The sequence below is a fragment of the Triturus cristatus genome, chromosome 8 (assembly GCF_964204655.1).
Source record: "Triturus cristatus chromosome 8, aTriCri1.1, whole genome shotgun sequence".
NCBI lineage: Eukaryota > Metazoa > Chordata > Amphibia > Caudata > Salamandridae > Triturus > Triturus cristatus.
In genome coordinates, this window is record NC_140591.1 from 994937516 (window position 1) to 994964593 (window position 27078).

General features: G+C 44.9%; 1 protein-coding gene across 2 annotated transcripts in view; it reads left to right on the top strand.

Moving 5' to 3' along the window:
* The window catches only part of LOC146805330 (betaine-homocysteine S-methyltransferase-like), a 289657-nt gene that overhangs the window by 189059 nt on the left and 73520 nt on the right, over positions 1-27078 (top strand). For both annotated transcript variants that reach the window (XM_085620496.1, XM_085620495.1), the window contains exon 7: positions 6765-6841. In XM_085620496.1, the coding sequence (XP_085476622.1) occupies positions 6765-6841 (77 nt within the window). The remainder of the gene's footprint in view (positions 1-6764; positions 6842-27078) is intronic.

Consider the following 27078-nt stretch of genomic DNA (forward strand, 5'->3'; position numbering starts at 1 on the left):
CACGTTGCAGGGATTTAAGGGGGGGAGCACCTGAGGGATGGGGGCTCTGCTAGAGGCCCCCTAAGTTGCTTTCCGACTGGCTTTCCATGTCAGAAAGCCCCACATGGAAAACCTGTCTGAATTCAACATCATAATCCTTACGGCTAAATGCTGTCCTAAAGGGATTATGAGCGACCTCTGTCTGACCCTGTCGGAAACCAGTCTGAATGACTGGCCAGTTTAAACTCTGACTGCTCTCTTTCTAATAAGGCGGTCGGAGTTTAAACCAAGGATGTCGGTCAGAAAGCCTCCGACCGCAGGACGGAGGCTTTCCAACCGAGATTCTAATCTGCCGCATAATGTTGCTTATTTGGATGTAAAAAGGCTGGTGCTTTGATGTCGAAGGTGGGTATGTTGCTGTTTAAGGGTGACTGTGTTGACATAAAAGGTTTTTATGTAGATGTATGTTGCTGAATGCATTGGCTTACTATGTGGACTTCATGATGATTGATATGTTGATATGTAGTGGTGGGTGTATTGGCATATGATGGTGGCTGGCTGACCAATGATGGTGGCTATTTTACATTTTATAATGGCTGTGACCTCCTGTAATGGTGGCTGTGCTGGTCTTTGATGGAGGCTGTGTCGATATATGATGGTGAGTGTATTGGTGTGTGAGGTTGATTGTGTGGATGCTCATGTGAGTTCCCCCCTGCTCCACTACAACCCCAGTGTGCTGCCCTGTACTGTTCATTCTGCCCTCCTGTGTGGCCCATTCCCCTACAGCTCCTCTGTGAAGTAGTCAGCCTCGCCTCTGCAACATCTCTATTTGTCCCTGAAGCCTCTGTGTGTCCACCCTCTTCTCCATTATGTCCACTCGCCCCTCTGTGTGTTCTTGCCCCCCTTCAGCTGCTGTGTGCCTCTCTGTCATGAATTTTCAGCCCCTCTGTGTGACACCCTGCCCTAACCATGCTGCCTCCTCCAATGTTGGCTTGGCGTCTAAGTAAAATATGTTACACCTCCTGACTTTGCCATTGTCTCTTGTTTTAAGAATTGCAAACATAATTGAGCCCATGGATCTGCAGGGAGTTTTCTTTACAGCACCCAATCAGAAGATTCCATTAAAAAAAAAACTGTCTCTCCGAGTGCTAACCCCTTCCTCTTAACCAAGGCTGGGGAGTAGAGGCCTGTAATACCACTTTCCATGGCAGAGGTCTGTATATTAAGTCTTCAGCTCCAACGTGGAAAAGGATTAGGGGGGTACCTGGCCCACAGCTCTATGGCCTACAGCATTGTGCAGGCAGACATGGAACAGATCAGCTGCCAACCACTCCTGCCCCCTCTTCCCAGTTAGGAACAGAGCACTGTGTGTTTGTGTGTGTCATCATACCTGTTCTTATTAAGCGATGAACGGAAGCATTCCCCTGCTTTTCTGTGGGCAAAAAAAGGGAGGAGAGTGTAATTCTTCCCTTCGGCCCTTGGACAAGGTTTAGGGAATTTAGCATACAGTCAACCCTGCTATTGGGCAATACAAAGGGAGTTGTGTATTTCCCCCCTTCATCCTTGGGCAAGACGAGAGTGAGTAGATTAATTTTCAATCTCATGTCCATGGGCAGGGCGAGGAAGATTTGCTTTACAGCATCCCCACACTTTGAAGGGTCACCTCTATAGATTCAATGATCCCATTGTACTCTTCACCTGCTCCATTTTTACCCACTAAACATTTTGATGGGATGTTACAGAGTTGGTTGAGTTTCATTGTCGGACTGAAAGGTAGACATTTACCCACATTACGTCAGTTTTTCATAAATATTTGTGTGGAAAGTTTATCGGCTTTAATATGAGTTTGGCGGTCCTCCTGTGAGACCGCCACCACTGTGCTCACAGAAGGACCGCCAAGCCTGTTTTGCGCTAGCCCACTGGATAAGGTAATCCTGTGTGGGTGGGCGGTGCTGCAGCTGTCACACAGCGGTGGTATGTTAGGCTCATAGGAGAGCCTATACCACACAGCGCCGCTGTGACAGCACCTGCATTATGTTCCTGCACGATGTGGCATGCACCATGTTGTGCATGCCACACTGTGCAGGAGCGGGGGTGCAATTCCAGGGGGCACAACATGTGCCCCCCCTACATGCATCCCCCAGGCCCTGAAGGAGCAGGGCCCCCAATAGTTGCATCTCTGCCACCCTTTTCATGGCGGGCTCACCGCCATGAAATGGGCAGTGGAAAAGCAACTCGGAATATGCCTGCATATTTCTGCCCCTAACTACTGCGCCACCACTGCAGAATCCTGGATCCTGACGGACATGGCGGTCCAACTGCCACACTCGAAATACTGCAGGCAAACCCACAATGGTGGCGGTGGTCGGACTGCCACCACGAGTATCGCAGTCCTAGGATAGCCGTACTCGTAGTAAGGCCCTAAGTATTATAGGAGTAGCCTCTGAATCTGTGACAGCACAGACTCCCAGGCATGCATAGGTGTTTACAACTTCAGAAAGCTAAATTGTGTACATCTTCGATAGGAATGGGCCTGCCAAAGCATAGTGAAAACCCACAAAGTTCTATTTCTCTCTTGTTGTCTCTCTAACTCTCCTTTTTGTCTTGCCCTCTCAACCCAGTGTCAGTTATGTATGCACAAGGTCAAAACCACACTATGAGAATTACTGATTGTAATTTGCACTCCGAGGGCTAGAAAAATCAATTTGCTCACCCAAGCAAGATTTATTCAGGACAAGCTATTTTTAGGGACTACTCGCCCTTTCTGGCAAGTTGAAAATCCTCTAACTTCAGTTACAGAACAAAAAGTTAAATGTAGGAAGACAAACTGACTTTTAACCTCTGTCTCAAAGCAGTGCAAACATAACAAGATTTAAAGGCATCTTTATTGCTCTCAAAGTGAAAGAGCTATAAAAATGCCTTTAAATCTTGTTATCTTGCCACATTTGCTGGCTTTCAGGGACAGAGGTCAAAAGTCAGTTGTCCTCCCACATTTATCTTTCTTTCTGTGACTTTAGTTAGAGGATTTTGTAAAGTGATCATTGTGAGGATTGAACTGTGCAAAGTATGTTAAATGAAAGGCTGTAATATGTCAGGCTTTTTCTAACACAACACTGAAGTGAACTGTTCAAACATTCAAATATATTTCACTAGTTATGAACCCATTTTTGTCATTCTGTGGTAAACAAATATTTTTATAGGATAAGAACAAATTAGAGCACTTTACTTGGTGATGTGCACATTTTAAATGTTTGCTGAAACCCAATTTCCAAACTTTGTTTATGTGCTATTATCAGTAAAACTACATGTTAGTGGTAACGTTTTGTGACCATTTCAATGGAAAATATGCTATCTGTAAATGACAGTGCACTATCACATCATGCTTTGGTAATATAAGTATGAAAAGTGAGTTTTTAAACATGAACTGGGAATTATTACTGCCCCTACCCAGATGACAATGCTATTAGCGAAGTAAGAGGCTAGCCAGTATGTGTACCCTATAAATGGGCTTGATTCTTGTTATATATGGAACAAACATTTTGTCTAGTAAATAGTTTGTTGTACAGCAGAAATACTGAACTTGCATAAGTGAATGTGCTCTCTTATGTGACAATAAAGAAAAGGCTGGCTCCATAAGACAAAATATTTGCCTAGCATCACACAATTTGAGACCAGTGCACGGGTCAAGTACATTACAATTGGGTCAAGTTGATTATTGAAGTTACTATACCTGAAGGTCTAGAAACATTTTTTTATGATTTATGAAATAATCTATTCTAACCCCTAATTGTAATTTAGGTGCTAAAACGCTTGTATCACTCTTAATTGTTTATTGTCCAGTTCACAGATCCTGATAGCTATTGACAGATGATACGTATCAGATATAAATGATTTTACTGTTCTGTAATTCACCACCACTACTGCATGGAATAGCATAGCAGTTAACCTCACACGGAGGGCAGTGGACAGATCAGGGTGTGGTATACCTCGTAAGTTGCAAACTAACAGAAACTCACCTTTGTGGTCATGCACAGCCTCCTACACAACCTTTTCCCATACTAGAAATAGTTTGAGTTTTACTTCATTCAACGGCAAGAGTAACTCTGTCCAGGATCAAAGGGGAATGGATCATCCTCAATCTCGGTGGGGTTTTAGAGAAAAACAGAAAAAATATGTGCTTTGATCTGCCTTTTCACTTTGCGTCAATAGACATATCTACTATTTAACATTGGGGAGATTGAAAGCCTCTCAAAACTATCGAAAGAATCCGTTCCAGATTCAAAGTGCTCAGTAAGGTATTTACACCATCAGGGCGAAGGTGTAAAATACTCAGTCCCCTTGAGGGAGTACCCATATTCCGCATTTCGAGATTACTGTGAATCAGGCACAGACCATCAGTGAGGGTGGATGAGTCCTGCCCACATCTTTTTTCAGAGCATGAAGAGTGTCTGTCAGGCTGAGCAAAAGTCAGCCTGACAGACACTCTTCATTTTTGGGTCAGGCACTGTACATGCGCTAAATGCGCAGGTGCCTGGCTGACTGAGCTGAACTTTGTTCGGCTGAAGATTTCACAGCCCTGAGGGTGTAACCTCCTCAGCCTGGCAAACCGTTGCGAGTTCCTACCCCTCATGACGAGGGGGCGTGTTACCACTAGACTTGGGCGCTGTAGTTTTAACCCCTGAAGTACCTAGGGCCCATTGTCCATCAGTGGCACCTCGTCACAGAGTGGGGTGGGGTCAGCAAGTCTCACTGACCCCGTCCAACTCTTTAACGAGTAAGAGAAGGTCCTCTTCTTTTTTGGCTGACCCATGACAAGGTCAACCAATGAGAGGAGGCAACGGGATCTTCCAGCAGTCCATTTCTCAAAGCCTTCAGGATCCACCAATATTTCCCTCCTGTCCCCGTTGTCATTGCCGCTGCACAATGCGTTTTTTATTTTTAAATGTTGGGTGCGCGTGTATATCTGTGTGCATGCATGCATGTCGTGAAAGGGTGTGTGCATGTGTATGTGATTGTGAACAGGGCCGGCTTTAGTGCTGGTGGCGCCCCTGTGCGACAGTGTTTGTTGGCGCCCCCCATGGGCGCTCCCCACAGACTCCCTCACTACTACCGTTTAACAGTGCCACCTCAAGTCTCCATAAGTACACTCTCTCAGATGTATTTAATAGTGCCTCCTATACCAGTATATGGTGTCAGAGTACTTTACATTACAAACACTACACAGTACAGAGACAATCCATCATAGGTGTATAAATCAGTGAATAGGAAATGTTACATCAGACAGAGGTTTTGACGGTGCAGGAGTTGAACGTCATCCATACTGGTAGGCAGTATAGTTTAAGAGTGCTTGGTCTGGAGAAGCCCAAACTTGGAATTTAAAACTTAACACCATGGTTGGGGGTTACATTTAATAATAGGGATTTCTTTTACCCTAATGAACCCTTTTTGAAACATTTGAATAATGAAAGACAAAAAACATCATAATGCTCTAATATATATCTTGAAGTCTGCATGCAGGTCTTTGATGACAGCTATTGCTCGCTGTTCCATGTTAGGATTTTAACATCTACACTTTTAGTTACAAAAAGATCTCTCTAACAAAAGCACTGACCTACTTAAACTATATGCACTTTGTTATCTGCATGGTACACATTCTTTGCAGCAGGCAGATTAACCCTCTGTGCTACCATAACATGAGTTAAAACTTGCACTTGACAAAACTCCTTCTCTCTCCAGGAAGATCATCAATTACCGAGTTATCTTGACATTTTAATTTTTGTATGAAAATTGTGGAGGCCAGCAATTCAGCAGCAGGTGGTTGTGAACCATAAAATTCTTCCAAACACGGTGCCCCCTCGAAGAATCAGCACCCGGTGCGGTGGCACCAGTTGCACCGCCCTAGAGCTGGCCCTGATTGTGAATGGTGACTGTATATGTGTGCTTTTGTGACTGGGTGGTGTTAATAAGTGTGCATGTGGATGGGAGAGAGTGTGCGTGTGTGTGTCCGCGTGCGCGCACGTTTGTGACCCACCCCACTGCTCAGGAACATTATTGGTCGCCACTGTTGTCAATTTATTAAAAGTTACATGGACAGCTCCTTAAAACATAATAGCCGCCAGTCAAACTTCTAACCAGTTTTTTTTTCTTTTTTTTAAACAAAATCCTAAAATAGTATTTTGTTTTTTTTTCAAATCTAAAACTAATGACCCCTGCACCATAGGAGCTGTTTTCTATGGTGCCGGGGTCAATATTTTGTTTTACTGTCCCTCTCCACCATGTTTTACCTGACAATGCCGGACAGAAAAAAAAAATATAGAACACTGTCCACCCTAAATTGTGCGGACAGTGATATATGTAAACCTTTGATGGCTTGTACCCCTCTCGGGCCATCGGAGAAGTACATTAGCAACATAGTAAGCATAGGCTCCATTGCTGACATACTTAAGGTCCACCCGTCTATAAATTAGGTGCGCGAACCGTGTGTTTGGCATAGAGGGTATCCTGTAGCTTTTGCTATGGAGGACCATCCCTGCCAAACTCTAAGTCTAGCCCTCAGTCGGTAATGTCTTCCAAAAAAATCTAATAACTCACTTAGCAGTACATCTGAAAAGATGCCACTGGTGCAGCTTTCCAAACATACTAAGGCTAAGTTTTGTTAAATATGGAAAATTGAAAATATGCACTTTTGTAACTTGAGTGATTATAGTTTAAAATTATGATTTGGGTGCAGAGGATGAGAATTGTTTTATACTGCAACAAATTGATATAGATTTTTTTTATTTTAGCTGGTCTGAAAGCATATTAGAAAAGACTTTAGCATCGTATGCAGTAGAATGGGCTGACCTTGGAGCAAAGTGGATAGGTATGTATTTTATTTCATTAGTCCTTTCATAATACAGTTAATGCAGTTGACGGAAAATCCAATCTAAGTGATTACGTGGCTGTTCCTTATCAGTTTATAATTAAATCTCTTATTATACAAAATCAGTAATGTTTTTTGTTTACTCCTAAAACTATACTAGGATTTTTTTTTAATTAGCTGGGAAAGGGATGCCGTCACTTAATAAACAGAGTATACTTTCTTATATATCTGTTTATTGATTTTTTTGCAGTTATATGCACAGCACACACAACAAGGTCATGCAATGGTGGTTGTTACAATCAATGGTTCCAGTTGTAGCAATAATTAATTGTAATTCAATTTCCATTTGTCCCCACAAACAAGAGTAAAAAGAGGCAAAGGTAGGGCTCAGCAATACAGTTTTGGTTAGGGTGAATACGTACACCAGGAGCCTCAAATGTTTTGGTGTTTCATGACGCATCCATATCATTTATATATTGCTTTCTCGGCATTGCAGCAAAAGTTCATTCCTCTGCGCCACAGAGCTATCGGAGCCTTTATCATCATAGACTTTGTTTCGATCATCATAGATCATAAAAGTATAACAACAAGACAACCACAATACACAAACATAAAAATATACATAATAAATATCATGCCTAAAGATTTTCTGTTAAAAGAACAATATAAAAACGCCAAATTCATGTTACAGCCAGTGTCTAAAAAAATCACAAAATCAAAAACCATAGATAAAAATTACAACATAGAAGAGTTCCCACCAGCTAACTTCTTTGAGGGTCAACAATTCATATCAAGGATCATTGGCAAGCTTTAGCAGCTTTGCTCGCTTGATCCAAAATGCCTTTAGAAACATAGCCACACAAAATACTACAATCTGGCTGGTATCATTCGGTAATATCCTAAAAGTTTCCTGGTGCTCCCTACATCCCAAGTTTCTACATAGAGGAACATTCCATTTTGCATGTAAAGATTTGTAAAAAGAACAGAAAAACAAAACATGGATATGCGTTTCCGACCCTCCTTGACAACCTACACATAGTTCATCTAATGGACTTTTATCCAGTTGCCATTTGCACGTAAATGATTTTATGGGTAGAATGCCGTATCTAAATTGGAGATAGAGTTTTCTTGCCAGTGGGTGGACAATTTCATCAATGTGGCTTTCGTAGGCGGCTAATGGTTTCTGATCAATAAACGACACTGTCAGGGAGCTCTTTCACTCTTTAACAGTGTCTAATGCCACACTTTGAAGAATGCACTAATCAAGTTGAGTAGTGTCCCTCTAAGCAAAGCCAAATTGCAACGAAGTTGCGAGATAAACAATGTTCAAACTCAAGGGTGAAATTGCAAGTCGTTCGTTGTTGTCATATTCCTCGTTTTATTCACGGGATATAAAGTTCATCAAAGGAATCAAACCAAGGACTCATAAATATACTCAATGCATTTCGGGTTTTAAACAACCCTTCATCAGGAGTGGTCCTAGGAAAAACACAAAAAGGAGAGATGTGTCGACCTGTTGCGTCATGTAAGCAATTAGATTAATATCTGGTGAGTTAGAAACCAATCATAAAGAAATCAATGACGGTGAAAAGCCTAAAATAACGAAAGTGACAAGTCACATGATAGGGTGAAAAACGATATCACATAGATTAACGGTTATTGTGAAATGATAAAACAAAAGATAACGTGATTAGAATCAACGGTGCCGCGAGGACAAAAAAGTGCTGTTGAAATCAAGCGTGTGGAAACTAACTGCTTTCACCTTAAGCCACAAAAGCCGTGCTACTCCCCGGTGCATTAAAAAGTAAGCCTAAATGGCTGACATGGTAGCGAGACGTACCTGGTAGATTAAATAGTCAGAGTAACCGAAGTTACGACATGCAGGGAAAGTCAGCGTGTATGCGTACAATGCTGCTCCAACGAGTGGGTCAGTTAGTGAACAGTGAGGGGGAAGTACCTTCAAATATCCGAAACAGAATAATGAAAAGTAAAGAAGGACCGAATAACATCGGAAAAAAGGTCAGCCATCTTGTAATGGTATTCACGGAGTGACAGTACTACTGTTTGTGCGATCATTGATGGATAATGATAAATAAAATAAAAGCAGAGGTTAAAGAATACTGGATAGAGAAGAAAATAAATGAATAATGAACAGCCAAATTGAAAAAGAGAAATTTGTAATGTGGAAAAAGTTAACTGAGTTGAAAACGAATAAAGTTAAATGAGATCGAACGTAAAAAAGGACAAAAAATATGAAAGCTAAAAAGAAATAAAAAAGAAGGATCCAAAGACCATAAAGTATTTTTACTCGAATTACTACACTTTACACTCTATCACAGTTATTTTGGTTACAACAACAGGTATTATCTTCAATTGAGCGGTACATCTATGGGCAATTGTGCAGCTCCCAGCTACGCACAGTTGTTCATGCACAAGTTTGAGCTTGACCACATTCTCAACAACACAGAGTGGAAACCACACATGTTATTATTCTTATGTTACATTGATGACATTTTTTTAATTTGGAAAGGCTCTGAACAACCATTAAAGACCGCGATCGAGGCTCTTAATGGGATCAATGATCGTTTGAAATTTACGTACAACATTCACAGCGATACCATCAACTATTTGGATGTACTTTTGTACATCAAGGAGGGTCGGATTGAGACTACTCTATACAGAAAGAGCACTGATAGGAACAACCTATTACATTTCTCAAGCTTTCATCAGCCCTCTCTGAAGCAACACTTACCATTTTCTCAATTTCTCAGAGTTAAAAGAATCATTTCTGAACCCAAGCAATTGTCACAAGAGAATTTGAACATGGAAAAACGTTTCATCGATCGTGGATATCCCAAAGAAACTTTGATTTCTACTTTGGAAAGGGTTCAAATCAAATCCAGATCTCAATTGTTAAAGATTTGTGACACCAAGAAGTCCCTGTCACGATCAGTCATAGTCACTAAATTCTCCACTGAGAGTTTTAACATCAGGAAAACCATCTTGAAACACTGGCCAATGCTACAGATAGAACCGGACTTCAAGGACACATTTCTGGAGAAACCTCTTTTTGCATATGAGAGGAGTAAGAATTTGATGGAACTTTTGCACTCTCAACCCACCATTGATTCAGTTTCAACTCACAAAGGCACCATACCTTGTCACAACTGTGGGCATTGTAACAGTATTATCAAAGGAAATTCAACTCAACATCCCACACAAGGTTTCAACATCAAGTTACACGTTACGGCGACGTGTGACTCAAAGAATCTTGTATACATGCTAAAATGTCCATGTGGCCTTGTATACATAGGTAAAACTGAGAGGAAAATAAAAGTGCGTTTAACAGAACACAAAAGCAATATCCGCACCAAAAACATCAAGTCAACGGTAGCGATGCACTTTTTATCCAAGAGTCACAACATCAGCCAATTGAGATTTTTGGTTTGTGAAATGGTACCAATCAGAGAACATAGAGACAATCGCAAATATCTTTTACAGAGAGAAACTGTATGGATTTACAAAATGAATGCCTTGGTCCCACACGGACTCAATGACCGCGTTGAACTCAGTTGCTTTTTGTAACCATTGCTTTGTGCACCCTATCCCTTTGAACTCGTTTCTGACCCTTGTGTCTATTTCACTTCATTCGATTATCTTTATTCATTAGTTTTATTGTTTACACAACTTCTCACAACATCACGCCTTCCATTATTCATCTTTCTTTTATTATGTTTCTCTTTGGATCCTTCTTTTTTATTTCTTTTTAGCTTTCATATTTTTTGTCCTTTTTTACGTTCGATCTCATTTAACTTTATTCGTTTTCAACTCAGTTAACTTTTTCCACATTACAAATTTCTCTTTTTCAATTTGGCTGTTCATTATTCATTTATTTTCTTCTCTATCCAGTATTCTTTAACCTCTGCTTTTATTTTATTTATCATTATCCATCAATGATCGCACAAACAGTAGTACTGTCACTCCGTGAATACCATTACAAGATGGCTGACTTTTTTCAGATGTTATTCGGTCCTTCTTTACTTTTCATTATTCTGTTTCGGATACTTGAAGGCACTTCCCCCTCACTGTTCACTAACTGACCCACTCGTTGGAGCAGCATTGTACGCATACACGCTGACTTTCCCTGCATGTCGTAACTTCGGTTACTCTGACTATTTAATCTACCAGGTACGTCTCGCTACCATGTCAGCCATTTAGGCTTACTTTTTAATGCACCGGGGAGTAGCACGGCTTTTGTGGCTTAAGGTGAAAGCAGTTAGTTTCCACACGCTTGATTTCAACAGCACTTTTTTGTCCTCGCGGCACCGTTGATTCTAATCACGTTATCTTTTGTTTTATCATTTCACAATAACCGTTAATCTATGTGATATCGTTTTTCACCCTATCATGTGACTTGTCACTTTCGTTATTTTAGGCTTTTCACCGTCATTGATTTCTTTATGATTGGTTTCTAACTCACCAGATATTAATCTAATTGCTTACATGACGCAACAGGTCGACACATCTCTCCTTTTTGTGTTTTTCCTAGGACCACTCCTGATGAAGGGTTGTTTAAAACCCGAAATGCATTGAGTATATTTATGAGTCCTTGGTTTGATTCCTTTGATGAACTTTATATCCCGTGAATAAAACGAGGAATATGACAACAACGAACGACTTGTAATTTCACCCTTGAGTTTGAACATTGTTTATCTCGCAACTTCGTTGCAATTTGGCTGTGCTTAGAGGGACACTACTCAACTTGATTAGTGCATTCTTCATTTGTCTACACGTCCTGGTTTAGGCGACGTTTACCTCTAAGGCACGCTTCATCCTGTAAACATTTGTATAAATCCAGGTGTGCGTGGTTTTCTAAATATTGTTTAATGCCACACTTTCCCAGAACAATCCCTTAAGGTTAGCCTTGCCAATCTGACACATACTCCCTGGTGAAGTCCAGTATTCATCCAGTTTCAACTTCAATAATAGAGTTTTGACTGCATAGAGCCACAGTATTTTTCGTACATACTGTGGGACCAAATGATCTTTGATACCATTGCAGTAGGACTCGAATGCAGTGGTCGTCCATAACCTATGCCAATAGATTAGCATTCTACATTCAATCTTATGGACAATTTTCTTTTGTGCCATATCTAAATATAAGGGAGTCAATGGTGCACTGACAGGAAGATTAAATAGGGTTCTAGAGCACTTTGTTCCACCACAGAAAGACATTCATTATGTGAATAGCCCCACAATTCAACACCATATAGAACCGCACCTAAGGCCTTCACATTGTAATTTCCAAAGCTGGTGCCACCCTTCTGGTTATCATTTTTCTATGGATTTTCCCCACTTGTGTGGTATACTGGATCATGGAAAGAATATGTTCTTTCCACCTGTGGCGCCCAACACAGGTTCCTCATCAATTTGATACCCTAGTAATCAAAGCTGGATACTACATCTAAAATGGTATCACCCACTAACAGCTTCCTATTACAGTGGTTCGGCTTCTGGCTGGTGAAGATCATACATTTTGTCTTAGACCTAATAAACTCTAGCCCCCGCTCCACACGAAACGATTGGAAGGAATTCAAAAGTTGTTACAACCCTTGCGGTGATTTAGAAATTAGCACGGTGTCATCCTCAAAAAGGAGCGCAGGAACTCTCTGACTTCCTATCTTTGGGGAATCACACTCATCTCTGTATAATGATTCAATGACACCATTTATATACAGCGAGAAGAGAGTAGGTTCCAAAGCGCACCCCTGTCTGACTCCCCGATCTATCTGAATCAGGTCGGTCAGGGCCCCATCCGGCCCCACCTTAGCTGGGCAAGTGTGTTATCATGTAATCTCATAAGAATGTTCAACACGGAAGTCGGAAGCCTATGTCCTTGAGGACCCTCCATCGTTTGGAACGATCCTGCTACATTCCATGATAAGCTTTTAATATGAAGATCAAGAGGTGGAGAAGACCCAGTTAAAGAAGGCAAGTTTGGTTCCCCTGTGATGCTACCCTGCTGCTTGTGACTAGGGGCATACTTGCTAGAGATGAAATCTGATCCTTCAATCTATCCTCTGTATTACATATCTAAGTCTCCCTACCCAACTGGAGCCGACTAGTTGGTGATTGGACTATTAGCAAGTGGGATTGCACTTTCTCTACCTGGGTACTAGCAACAGACTTACAACAAAGTGTTACTGAGGCTGCACCCTTTATATAAATGGTCTGATTGAACAACTAACAGATTGCAGGGGTGGTCCTCGCAAGCTTGCAGGGCAAGAGTTGCCCGCGCTACTCTTGCCCCGTGACACCCTGCTTATTTCCAGGTCCCCGATGGGGCTTCAAAACTTAGTTGACCAGTTTGGGGAGGGGCTGCAAGGAACATGGATTAGAAATGAATACCTTTAAAAAAAAAATCATGGTTTTCAACCATCATAAGTCCTTAAAGCGAAGCAGAAAGTTGGGCTCAACTACACTAGAGGTGAGACAATTTGATTATCTAGGGGTGAGGCTCACCAACACACAATCATGGTCATCAAAAATATTAAAAAGCCAACTCTCGCTACAAAACGTGGGGACTGCCCTATAGACCATTGATTCAAGTATATCAAGGGAAGGGAATAGGAGCTACACTATATGGTGCAGAGTTATGGGGACACGTTAACATAGTCCCATTGAAAAAATCAAAAATAAATTTATGAGATCAGTGTTGGAGCTCCCGCCAAATTCACCACTGACAACAATGCGCTTATATTTGGACATGAAGACCGTCACCCATGCGATTGCTCTCCGGCCCTTAACATTTTGGATGCGCATTTGGTTGAGCGACTCACCCATTGCCCATAAAAGAATCACTCCAAGATGTATTATCATTAGACACCAGAGGGTGTTCAGTGGTTCAATTACATAAAGGCATGGCTGGTTGAACTTGGTTTGAGTGACCTATGGCTAAACCCCGGTAGCATCCCAAAAAGGTCTCTAAATCTACTCAAAAAGAGATACTGGAGCTATGTGGAGGATAGTTGACCAAACAGGAGAAGTGCGGGGGAGAATTGACATACAGGTTCCTTAGCAGTAAAGATAAAATGCAGAAAGAAGGTTTCTTGGACCGAATAGAACCATCATTTGCAAAATCACTATACCTAAAATTTAGGTATAGTATTTTTCCAATCAATAGTTAATGCAGTAATTGGAATGGTGTTGATATTTTGCCTAGTTGCACGGCATGTGAGGATGCACTAGAAACAGAAGCACATTTCCTATTTTTCTGTCCTATGTACAAACGGACTAGAAGAACACTGCTAATTCAAATCTGCCTGATTCTGGCAGCTAACCGTTTAACGGAGATTATCAGAAATTTAAAAAGTGACAACACAGAATACCTAGTCTTTGGATTGTCTAGATATCTGCTACATTCATGGACATTAAGGAGTAGGACATTAAAAACCTTGAACACCAAATGATACTTTTAAAAATCACGTTCATGTTTGTCAAGCGCACACACCATGTAGGGAAGATTAATTAAATTGTAAAGATACGTATCCTCCATGAGATTATAATCAACAGGAACTTGTGGTATGTAATGATGGTGACATTATGTTAACAATAAAATGCTAAACACACCAGTGTAGCTATATATATATTTGCTTATGAAATGGTTATCGCTCACTAAGAGTGCCGCCTAATGTGAATGTAGGATTTTACCTCTTAGAGGGTTCAAATGGTGGTGTCAATATTTTAACAAAAGATGAATATTTTTTTTAACTAGTATGATGATAGGTTTAAATTGTTAGTCTTATTGTATTTTAGTATAATTCTATCACAGACTTTTTAATCACGTCAGCACTAGACACTTTACTAAATACCAATGCCCGCATGGTTGTTAATGAAAGTCATTACATGGTTCTTGGATGTACCCCAAATTGAACAGTCATTGGGAGATGCCGATGTAAACTGTGATGAAGAAACATGTATTATGTACTTCGTGTACTATAGCATTATCTTATTCCGAGGACTTGACGAGAGGATCACTTTTTCTCTTTTTAAACCTATTTTATATTGATGTGCTTTTATGATTTTTACGCTAGAATGGAATAAAGATATCTATCTATCTATCTAGCTATCAATCTACTTATTCCTTCTGAAGGTGGGCAAAGGAGACGTTGCGGTAGTGGTCTCATAAGTCTGCTAAGGAGGAGATTCCTATCAGGTCCCAGTCCTTTAACCCCTGCAGACTGATCACTTGTGCTAGCCATGTTCACTCCCAGCGAGGGTTCTGAGCCATCAGTTTATTAAGCCACCTAGTGTTTGCCAGGGCTGCATCACAGCACTGCAAGGGGATGCCAGAGACCTGTGGAAGGGAAGCTGGATGGTGGTTTCTATACAGGATCTCGCTTATTCCCCATTTTTCTGGGATGGTTAGTTCAAAGCACCAGGCAGAATCGTCATGATTCTCAAACAACCAGTCCCCCAAGCGTACCATATGTGCCGCCCAATAGTAGAGGCAAAGGTTGGGTGCCCATAGTCCTCCCTCAAACTGTGTGGCTGTACATTTAGAGTAGGACACTCTGGGCGCCTTTCCCGCCCAGTAGAGCCTTGTAGCTATGGACTCCAGCTCTGAAAAAAATACTGGGAAGAGTGTAGGGGTGATTTTGAAGCATATAGAGGAACCTGGGAAGGACTATCATCTTATAGTGAGCAGTGCATCCTGGGACATTAAACAGAAAGGTAGCCCAGCAGTCAAGTTCAGTCCTACTTGTTTGAGAATAGATGTGATGTTCAGGCACCAGGCTATCTGCTGGTCGTGGGGAATAATAATGCCTAGATACTTAAATGGGCCGTTCATGGTCTGTCGTCTCACATATGGGTGTATATATTGGGATTTTTCCCAGTTGACCAGTAGGCTGCTGCATTGCCATTCTCATTTGAGTATCCGTATTAAGTAGGGTAGATTTGTCTGGAGGGAATGTAGGTATAGAAGCATATCTGCAAAATGCACTACTCTATCTTCATGGTGAGTGGGCCAGCAGAAGTCTTCTAAAAGGACATCCATCCTTATCTAGCATGCCAGTAGTTCAATCACAAGGGTGAATAGAGTGGCGACAGGGGGCACCACTGTCATGTGCCACAACGTATGGAGAAGGAGGACGAGAGCCTCCCATTCACCCAAACTCTCAAATTCAGGTAGCCGTATAGCATGTTTCTTATAGAGAGGAATCTGTGGCAGAAGTTTGCTCTTTCAAGTATTTGGAAGAGACATAGCCAAATGACAGTATCAAGGGCTTTTCCATAGTCAATCAAGAGTAGGGCCTTCAGCCTATGATGTTTGTCGACTTGAGAGAGGGCCTCCTGAAATCTATGTAGGTAATGCCAGGTGCTTCTACCAGGCATAAAGCCATTTAGATGACCATGGCAAGTATGGTGGCCAGCAATTTGGGCTTTGTAATTAGGAGGGAAATGGGCCCATAAGATGAGCACTGCATTGGAGGCCTGCCTTGCTAAAATATGGTGATGATAGTGGCAGACTGTAAATCAGGCGGTAGAGAGCCAGAGCGCCCCATCTCCTCAAATAGGAGAAGCAGGTGGAGAATTAATAACAAGAAGAACTCTTTGTAGAATCTGTCTGAGAAGCCATTGGGGCCCAGGGTTTTCCCAGAGGGAGCAGCTGTGATGGTGATCTGCAACTTTTCTACCGTAAATTAATTGTCCAGTTTGTCAGGTTGAGTCTCAGAGAACGATTGTATGGGGAGGTCTGCTACATTTGGATGATTTGCTTTGAGCTGTGGGGAGCCTGTAGCTATAGAGCATGGTGTAATATTCCACTAAGGTTGCAGCTATTTCTGTGATGTCAGAAGTGAGGGGTCTTTCCTCTATCCTTGTTGCTGTAACTGTGTGGGGTCCCTTGCACTTTAGAGACAGCGAGTATATTTGCTTCCCAGCTTCAGCACGTTGCTCATACAAGCGTATTGGGCCAGGGAACCAGCCCTGTTGGTTGACTCAGGAAGTTTACATTTGAGTGTGTCGCGGAAGTCCTCGAGGTGTTGTGCATCTTCTGCCGACTCCCTCATAACCAGCATCCTGTTTCAGCATGAGGATCAGGACTTCCAGTAGAGAGATATCTTAATCTTTCTCTTGCTGTCGCTCTGAACCTGCAGCAAAGGCTGTCCCTCGGACCACTATTCTAAAGACCTCGAGAGGCATTGTGTGTCCACAAAATGGTGTTTCAGTTCAGAGTAGTCTGTTACAGTGGTCCGTAGAAGGTCTTCAATGGAATCTTCCCCAAGCCCCCAATCATTAAGCATCCAGATAGCCCTAGCTGTGAACCGCTCTGTTCTGCTTAGTAACTCAACCGGCGCATTGTCTGAAATGCCATGTGTAAGGATATAAGTGGATTGGACCAGGGGAAGGAAGTCGTTTGGCATGAAGAAGTAGTCCAGTCTGAAGTGAGTTTTGTGTGCGGCAGAGCAGTGTGTAAATACCCTGTCATGGGAATGCAATTTGGGCCAAACATCTGTCAGCCTCAAAGAGGTCATTCATCTGTTAAGAACTAGAGTTCTCAGGGATAGGGAAGAGGAAGTTTTGTCCAGGGATCTCTCCTCATAATCGAGTTTAAGTCCCCACCGATTTTCATCTTGCCTGGCTGGATCACCGATAAAATATCTATAAATCTTTTAGTGAGGTAGTGATCATGACTGGGGCACATATATAGTTCCCACGATCCATGGCTGCCCCTCCAGCGTACCCACCCAAAGGATGTATCTGCCCTGCGAGTCCAGATGGAAGTTAGTGATGCTTAGGGAGCAGTAACATGGCCATGCCTCTTGCCCTCCATGTGAATCCCGCATGGAATAGCCTGGTATGGCCATTTCTACTAAGGGGCAATACATGCCTAATAAATAGGTCTTTTGAAGGAGAAGGATTGTAGGTGTCCTCCCCCTTAACACAGCAAAGAACCGAGCCACTCTTAATTTTGTTGAGCAGTTCGTTGACTTTCCAGATCAGTAACTATGTTTTGACACCACTGGAAGACATGGTCTAGGGGACAAAGGGTCCCTGTGCCTCAAAAGGACAAGCAGTGCATTCCTTGTGCACCAGAAAACCGACAAAGGAAATGTAATTAAACCAACCTGTTAACTATTACAAGTGGATAACTGATCCACCAGAAGAAGTCCACAGAGCCATAATTCCAGGAAGCGGCACTCCTGGAGGTCGATGGCTCATGTAGAACTAGGATTTAAGCAGGATGTCAGGCACTGGCCGGGAGCTTAAGTGGATTGTGACTGCCATCTTGCTCCTTTGGCAGCGCTCTGTGCCCCTATCGACCCCAATACAGAATATACTTTGTCGACAAAACCACGCATGGAAAGTAGCACTGTGTGAAGTCTGACCCTCATCTCTGAATTTTCCCTGGGCATTTTTAACTTTCTGGTGAACTGGTTATGTTATATATCTTGAAGAGCACCTATTTTACCAATTCCAATTTTTGGAAGTGGTGGACCAAGACAATGCTTTATCATCATGACCACTGTATCCCTAACAATTACATCTACCTCAGTAAGTAAAATAAGTTATTTTGCGGTCTTGGTTGTCAAAAAAACAATGTAAATAAATCAAATGATTTTGGAAGAAGGGTTATTACTAAAAATAAAACAAAATGCTTTTAAATGTGATATAGTAAAAACGTACATTTATTAAAACAAGATATTTGATAGAGACTTTTACCTGCAGATTTGTTAACTTACAATTATTCCCAGGTGTTCGACATGATCGGGAAACTTTTCGAGCAGTACCTCTGTGTGCTGCTAGATGGTGTCGTTCGACTCCACGTTGGCGTCATGCGCATTGGAAGTGACTTGCGTGGTGCCTATGTGGGCGCCACCCTAGTGCGCTGACATCATGTCTCTTCTTTCTGCCCCAGTCAGCGCAGATCCGGAGAGAGCTACCGCAAATCACTTTTTGATTTACTTTCTTTCTAACCTTTTTTTGAGACTTTGTCTCCTGGTGTGCTAGGGATATCCCCTAAAATAAAAACCGCACGTTTCAAACTCTGTGGTGTCTGTCAAAGGCAGATATCTGTGATGGACCAACACTTGGTTTGCCTATGGTGGGTGGAGCAGATCCACGACTCCAAGGCCTGTGAGGACTGCCACACTTACTGAAGCTCCTCGTCGGCCAGTGTCGTATGACTTCACGACTATCAAGATCCCTGTAGCGTGGAAGGTCCCAGGACCTCTCACTGACCCGCTCTCGATGCTCATCGTTGGGGTTAAAGTCTTCTTTGGGTAAGTCCCACAAAAGGAAGAAGACAAAGAATTCAAAGCGGTGTTCAACTTCACCACTCCTGTCGAATTCTCAGACGAGGTGCAAAACAACAACACAAGTCAAGGTCCCGCCCTCATGCTTCCACCGTGGAGTCTATGCCCGCATCCACTCCATGCTCTCTAGAGTTAATCAGATCCAGAGCAACCCCCGCCCAACTCTGTGAGGTCATGCACCTCATATTTGGGAGATTTGAATCAGACTCCATGGCTCAGAGGAAGCTCCCGCCGATGGGCATCCATCTGTGCCAGTTGGGCCCCTTGGTTCTAACGTCTGATCCGGAGTAGTTCCGCCCACAAGCCAGTAACCTTCCACGGAGCCCGCTCCAGTGCTGTAGTGCTGTCATTCCCAGCACTGGGGCACCGACCCCATCGTCATTCCTGACTCTGATATGGAGCTGTATCGGCATCTCAGGATGCTAACTTCAGTACTGGCTGGATGCATGCCCTCCGAGTCGGAGCTAGTGTCTTTTTCCTTTGATATTTCTGGAGAGCAAGATGTTTGGGAGGAGCCTCAGGACCCTTTTGCCTACCTTAACCCCCTTGATGAACCTGATGGCAACTGATACGAGGAACTGACGGATGACAGTGGTTTGGACATCTCACCAGAAACTGGGTTGGTCTTTCCTCCCACCGTGACTGTGGAGGAAGGGGCCTCTTTTGCAATGATGGTACGATGGGCAGTTGAGGTCCTGGACCTTCAGCTGCCCTCAGTGGCAGTCAAGACTAACATCTTGACATAGGCGCTTCAGCTGAGCCTCTCCACTCATTTAATGAAGCCCTTACAGATGTCCTTTTTGGAGCCTGGTCCAAACTCTGCACAGGGGCTCGTGTGCACAGGACTACTACTGCACGCCATCATTGCTCTGCTTCTGGGGATTCGAGTTTCCTCACACAGCACCCTACCTCGAAGAGCTTGGGGATCCAAGCCTCCGCCATTAAGGTCAACTCTGGTGCGTTCCCTTCTGCCACAGTTGCACTGCATTCAGTAAACATTGTGTGCCTTTTGCGCTGATATAGCCACACTGTTTGGGATTTGGTTGGGCAAGAGCTGCCCATGGTCTTGGAGGAGGCCCAAGCCATAAAGTAACAGGCAATTGCAGTTGGCAGAGACACAGCAAGTTTACAATTCATTGTGGACTGGACACGACCGAGTCGCTAGGCAGAGCGATTGCATCGTTGGTGGCACTAAGATGCCACACCTTGTTGGGAACCACTGGGTATTCGTGGGATGACCAAGCTTCCTATATGGAAATACTCGTCGATGGCTCCCTCCTCTTTGGTGAAAAGGCAGGCTTATCATTGGAGTGCTTTATGTACAGCAGGGTCACTGCCAAGTCCATGGGCCTCTCTGTGGCCCGGCAAACCACATTCTGTTTTTTGCCTCTTCCGTGGCTACAGTAGGGGATACGGTAGGGGCTACCAACCAAGTTTTTTCACACCCAGCCACCAAGGCCAACAGGCTGGCCCTAGACGTGGTTCCCACAAATGTGATACCACCAGCCAGAGGTCGCAACCAGTCAGCCACTCCCCCAGCAGCCGCAGAGTTCAAACCCCTTTAGCTTGCCCTCTTACCATCACAGACACCCAGCGGATGGCAGGAATTACCATCACCTGCCCCACTGGTAGTACATTACATCGGATAAGTGAGTACTGCAGATCATCCAGGGAAGTTACTCCATTCCCTTTTGGAAACCCCACCACCTATGCCACCTACTTATGACTGGCTGACAGAGGACCACCTCTCCCTACTAAGTCAGGGAGTACAGGCTCTTTTAGCCAATGGAGCAATCAAGAGGGTGCTGTCATCAGAAGTTAGTCACGGTTGCTATTCCCACTACTTTCTGGTGCCCTAAAAGTACAGAGGACTCCGCCCTATTCTATACCTGCACCATCTCAACTTCTTTCTGAAGAAGGAGAAAGTCAGAATGCTCACATTAGCTCAGGTCCTATCTGCCCTTGATCCAGGAGACTGGATGAAAGCTCTGGACTTGCAGGACACTTAGTTCCACATCCCCATCCTGCCTGCCCACAGGTGTTACATGTGATTCATGGTGGCCCACAAGCATTATCAGTTTGCTTTGCACCCCATCGGCGTTACCAGTACCCCTCAGGTGTTCGCCAAGGTGATGGCAGTGGTTGAAGCACATGTTATGAGGTGAGGGGTTTTAGTCTTTTCCTACCTCGACGACTGGCTGTTGAAGGCGGCCTCGCCCAGGTAGTCTTCTCCTACCTCTACACTACGGCAAACCTCCTGCACTCGCTGGGGTTCACCGTCAACTTGCCAAAATCACACATGACTCCCTCTCAGAAGTCCCTTTCATCAGAGAAGGTCTGGACATATTGCAGTTTCGTGTCTATCTTTCTGAACAGCGAATACAGGATTTTAGGCTATGATTCTGATGTTTCAGCATAAATCATAGATAACAATTAGATTGATTTCGAAGCCATTGTGCCTCATGGCCTTTTGCATCCTGATGGTGACACATGACTGTTGGCAAATGCAGGCTCTGCAATGGGACAAGAAGTTCTAGCTGCAAAAGAACTGGAGTGATAGATTACAAATCGCAATTGGGTCAGTAGCAGACCCCTATCCCTTCCTCAGCTGTTACTGTTTTGACAGATACATCACTGGCGTGCTCGGACGGCCATTGGGGACAGGTGGAGATCAGGGGCCTCTTGTCTCCAGCAGAGCTTCACAACAACTTGTTGGAGCTGAGGGCAATTTCACTGGCATTGAAAACCTTTCTTCCCTCTATCAAGGGAAGGCTCATTCAGGTGTCGGGGACAATGCCACTGCTATATGGCATTGCAACAAACAGGGCAGTGTGGGCTTGAGGACCATTTGTCAAGACATCTTGCTTTTCTGGATGTGGCAAGAACGTCAGGGAATTTCCCTGGTGGCTCAACATCTGGTGGGCTCTTAACTCCAGAACAGACAAACTCACCCATTGATGCCTAATGTAACATGAATGGCATCTCCATTCACAGGTGATACAAGGTCTCTTCCAAGACTGGCGAGAACCTTGCATCGGTTCGCCCCTGCCAAGAACACGCAATGTCATCACTTCTGCATGCTGAAGTTTCCAAGGCGACTCTCGCTGGGAGATGCTTTTCTTCTCAAATGGAGCTCAGGCCTCCTATATGCCTTTCTGCCGATACTACTCCTGCCCAGAGTTCTGAAGAAGATCAAGAACGACTGGGCTGAAGTAATTCTGTGGCTCTGAATTAGGCACGGAGAGTTTGGTATCCTGAACTCCTGAGCATAACCATCGGTCATTGAATCAGGCTACTTCTTCGAGAGCATCTTCTGTAGCAGCAGCAGGGCATGTTAATACACCGCAACCTGTGCACGCTCAGCCTTCATACTTGGGGATTAAGACGTGGCAGTTGCCAGTTTTTGGCCTTATTCCCAAAATCTGCGATGTTATTCTCGCAGCCAGGCTTCCCTCCACCAAGTGTATGCATGCCGTTGGGAAAAAATTGTGACATGGTGAGCAAGAATTCTGACCCCCCTTTCTGCCCCCGCTCCCCCACCCCAGGTATTACTGTTCATTATTTCTCTAGCCAAGCAGGCCTCTACTTTGGGCACTGCTAGAGGTTACTTGTCGATACAAAAGGGGGTGGTGATGGACGGAGCATCAGAACCAATCAAACACTCACACCCAGTCAACAGATCTGGGTTTGATCCATAACCGTTTCTTTAGCCCACTCTGCCACCCCAGTTCAGACATGGCCATATGCAAATCAGTCTGACACCTGTGCCTCATGGGAACAGTCCAGCCTGAACTGCCAAGCCATGCCTTCCCTGGACCGGAAACAAACTTCCTAGGACCAGTTTCTGGCATTTCAGCCGTCTTCAGCCAGGCTTGCTTGAATCCAGTGGCAAAGTGAGCAAGGGACTCAACGTCTGAGCATACCCTGCCAACTTATGGCGAACAAAGCGGTACAAAAGGGGGTGGTGATGGACGGAGCATCAGAACCAATCAAACACTCACACCCAGTCCACAGATCTGGTTTTGATCCATCACCGTTCTTTAGCCCACTCTGCCACCCCAGTTGAGACATGGCCATATGCAAATCAGTCTGACCCTGTGCCTCATGGGAACAGTCCAGCCCGAACTGCCAAGCCATGCCTTCCCTGGACCGGAAACAAGCTTCCTAGGACCGGTTTCTGGCATTTCAGCCGTCTTCAGCCAGGCTTGCTTGAATCCAGTGGCAAAGTGAGCAAGGGACTCAACGTCTGAGCATACCCTGCCAACTTATGGTGAACAAAGCGGTACAAAAGGGGGTGGTGATGGACGGAGGATTAGAACCAATCAAACACTCACACCCAGTCAACAGATCTGGGTTTGATCCATCACCGTTCTTTAGCCCACTCTGCCACCCCAGTTCAGACATGGCCATATGCAAATCAGTCTGACCCTGTGCCTCACGGGAACAGCCCAGCCCGAACTGCCAAGCCATGCCTTCCCTGGATCGGAAACAAGCTTCCTAGGACCGGTTTCTGGCATTTCAGCCATCTTCAGCCAGGCTTGCTTGAATCCAGTGGCAAAGTGAGCAAGGGACTCAACGTCTGAGCATACCCTGCCAACTTGCGGCGAACAAAGCGGTACAAAAGGGGGTGGTGATGGACAGAGCATCAGAACCAATCAAACACTCACACCCAGTCAACAGATCTGGGTTTGATCCATCACCGTTCTTTAGCCCACTCTGCTAACCCAGTTCAGACATGGCCATATGCAAATCAGTCTGACCCTGTGCCTCATGGGAACAGTCCAGCCCGAACTGCCAAGCCATGCCTTCCCTGGACCAGAAACAAGCTTCCTAGGACCGGTTTCTGGCATTTCAGCCGTCTTAAGCCAGGCTTGCTTGAATCCAGTGGCAAAGTGAGCAAGGGACTCAACGTCTGAGCATACCCTGCCAACTTATGGCGAACAAAGCAGTACAAAAGGGGGTGGTGATGGACGGAGCATTAGAACCAATCAAACACTCACACCCAGTCAACAGATCTGGGTTTTATCCATCACTGTTCTTTAGCCCACTCTGCCACCCCAGTTCAGACATGGCCATATGCAAATCAGTCTGACCCTGTGCCTCATGGGAACAGTCCAGCCCGAACTGCCAAGCCATGCCTTCCCTGGACCGAAACAAGCTTCCTAGGACCGGTTTCTGGCATTTCAGCCGTCTTCAGCCAGCCTTGCTTGAATCCAGTGGCAAAATGAGCAAGGGACTCAACGTCTGAGCATACCCTGCCAACTTAAGGCGAACAAAGAGGTACAAAAGGGGGTGGTGATGGACGGAGCGTCAGAACCAATCAAACACTCACACCCAGTCAACAGATCTGGGTTTGATCCATCACCGTTCTTTAGCCCACTCTGCCACACCAGTTGAGACATCGCCATATGCAAATCAGTCTGACCCTGTACCTCATGGGAACAGTTCAGCCCGAACTGCCAAGCCATGCCTTCCCTGGACCGGAACCAAGCTTCCTAGGACCGGTTTCTGGCATTTCAGCCGTCTTCAGCCAGGCTTGCTTGAATCCAGTGGCAAAGTGAGCAAGGGACTCAACGTCTGAGCATACCCTGCCAACTTATGGTGAACAAAGCAGTACAAAAGGGGGTGGTGATGGACAGAGCATCAGAACCAATCAAACACTCACACCCAGTCAACAGATCTGGGTTTGATCCATCACCGTTCTTTAGCCCACTCTGCCACCCCAGTTTAGACATGGCCATATGCAAATCAGTCTGACCCTGTACCTCATGGGAACAGTTCAGCCCGAACTGCCAAGCCATGCCTTCCTAGGACCGGTTTCTGGCATATCAGCCGTCTTCAGCCAGGCTTGCTTGAATCCAGTGGCAAAGTGAGCAAGGGACTCAACGTCTGAGCATACCCTGCCAACTTGCGGCGAACAAAGTGGTACAAAACGGGGTGGTGATGGATGGAGCATCAGAACCAATCAAACACTCACACACAGTCAACAGATCTGGGTTTGATCCATCACCGTTCTTTAGCCCACTCTGCCACCCCAGTTCAGACATGGCCATATGCAAATTAGTCTGACCCTGTGCCTCATGGGAACAATCCAGCCCGAACTGCCAAGCCAAGCCATGCCTTCCCTGGACCAGAAACAAGCTTCCTAGGACCCGTTTCTGGCATTTCAGCCGTCTTCAGCCAGGCTTGCTTGAATCCAGTGGCAAAGTGAGCAAGGGACTCAACGTCTGAGCATACCCTGCCAACTTATGGCGAACAAAGCGGTACAAAAGGGGGTGGTGATGTACGGAGCATCAGAACCAATCAAACACTCACACCCAGTCAACAGATCTGGGTTTGATCCATCACGTTCTTTAGCCTACTCTGCCACCCCAGTTCAGACATGGCCATATGCAAATCAGTCTGACCCTGTGCCTCATGGGAACAGTCCAGCCCGAACTGCCAAGCCATGCCTTCCCTGGACCGGAAACAAGCATCCTAGGACTGGTTTCTGGAATTTCAGCCGTCTTCAGCCAGGCTTGCTTGAATCCAGTGGCAAAGTGAGCAAGGGACTCAACGTCTGAGCATACCCTGCCAACTTGCGGCAAACAAAGTGGTACAAAAGGGGGTGGTGATGGACAGAGCAGCAGAACCAATCAAACACTCACACCCAGTCAACAGATCTGGGTTTGATCCATCGCCGTTCTTTAGCCCACTCTGCCACCTCAGTTCAGACATGGCCATATGCAAATCAGTCTGACCCTGTGCCCCATGGGAACTGCCAAGCCATGCCTTCCTAGGACCGGTTTCTGGCATATCAGCCGTCTTCAGCCAGGCTTGCTTGAATCCAGTGGCAAAGTGAGCAAGGGAATCAACGTCTGAGCATACCCTGCCAACTTGCGGCGAACAAAGTGGTACAAAAGGGGGTGGTGATGGACGGAGCATCAGAACCAATCAAACACTCACACCCAGTCAACAGATCTGGGTTTGATCCTTCACCGTTCTTTAGCCCACTCTGCCAACCCAGTTCAGACATGGCCATATGCAAATCAGTCTGACCCTGTGCCTCATGGGAATAGTCCAGCCCGAACTGCCAAGCCATGCCTTCCCTGGACCGGAAACAAGCTTCCTAGGACCGGTTTCTGGCATTTCAGCTGTCTTCAGCCAGGCTTGCATGAATCCAGTGGCAAAGTGAGCAAGGGACTCAACGTCTGAGCATACCCTGCCAACTTGCGGCAAACAAAGTGGTACAAAAGGGGGTGGTGATGGACAGAGCATCAGAACCAATCAAACACTCACACCCAGTCAACAGATCTGGGTTTGATCCATCGCCGTTCTTTAGCCCACTCTGCCACCTCAGTTCAGACATGGCCATATGCAAATCAGTCTGACCCTGTGCCTCATGGGAACTGCCAAGCCATGCCTTCCTAGGACCGGTTTCTGGCATATCAGCCGTCTTCAGCCAGGCTTGCTTGAATCCAGTGGCAAAGTGAGCAAGGGAATCAACGTCTGAGCATACCCTGCCAACTTGCGGCGAACAAAGTGGTACAAAAGGGGGTGGTGATGGACGGAGCATCAGAACCAATCAAACACTCACACCAAGTCAACAGATCTGGGTTTCATCCATCACCGTTCTTTAGCCCACTCTGTCACCCCAGTTCAGACATGGCCATATGCAAATCAGTCTGACCCTATGCCTCATGGGAACAGACCAGCCCGAACTGCCAAGCCATGCCATCCCTGGACCGAAACAAGCTTCCTAGGACCGGTTTCTGGCATTTCAGACGTCTTCAGCCAGGCTTGCTTGAATCCAGTGGCAAAATGAGCAAGGGACTCAACGTCTGAGCATACCCTACCAACTTATGGCGAACAAAGCGGTACAAAAGGGGGTGGTGATGGATGGAGCATCAGAACCAATCAAACACTCACACCCAGTCA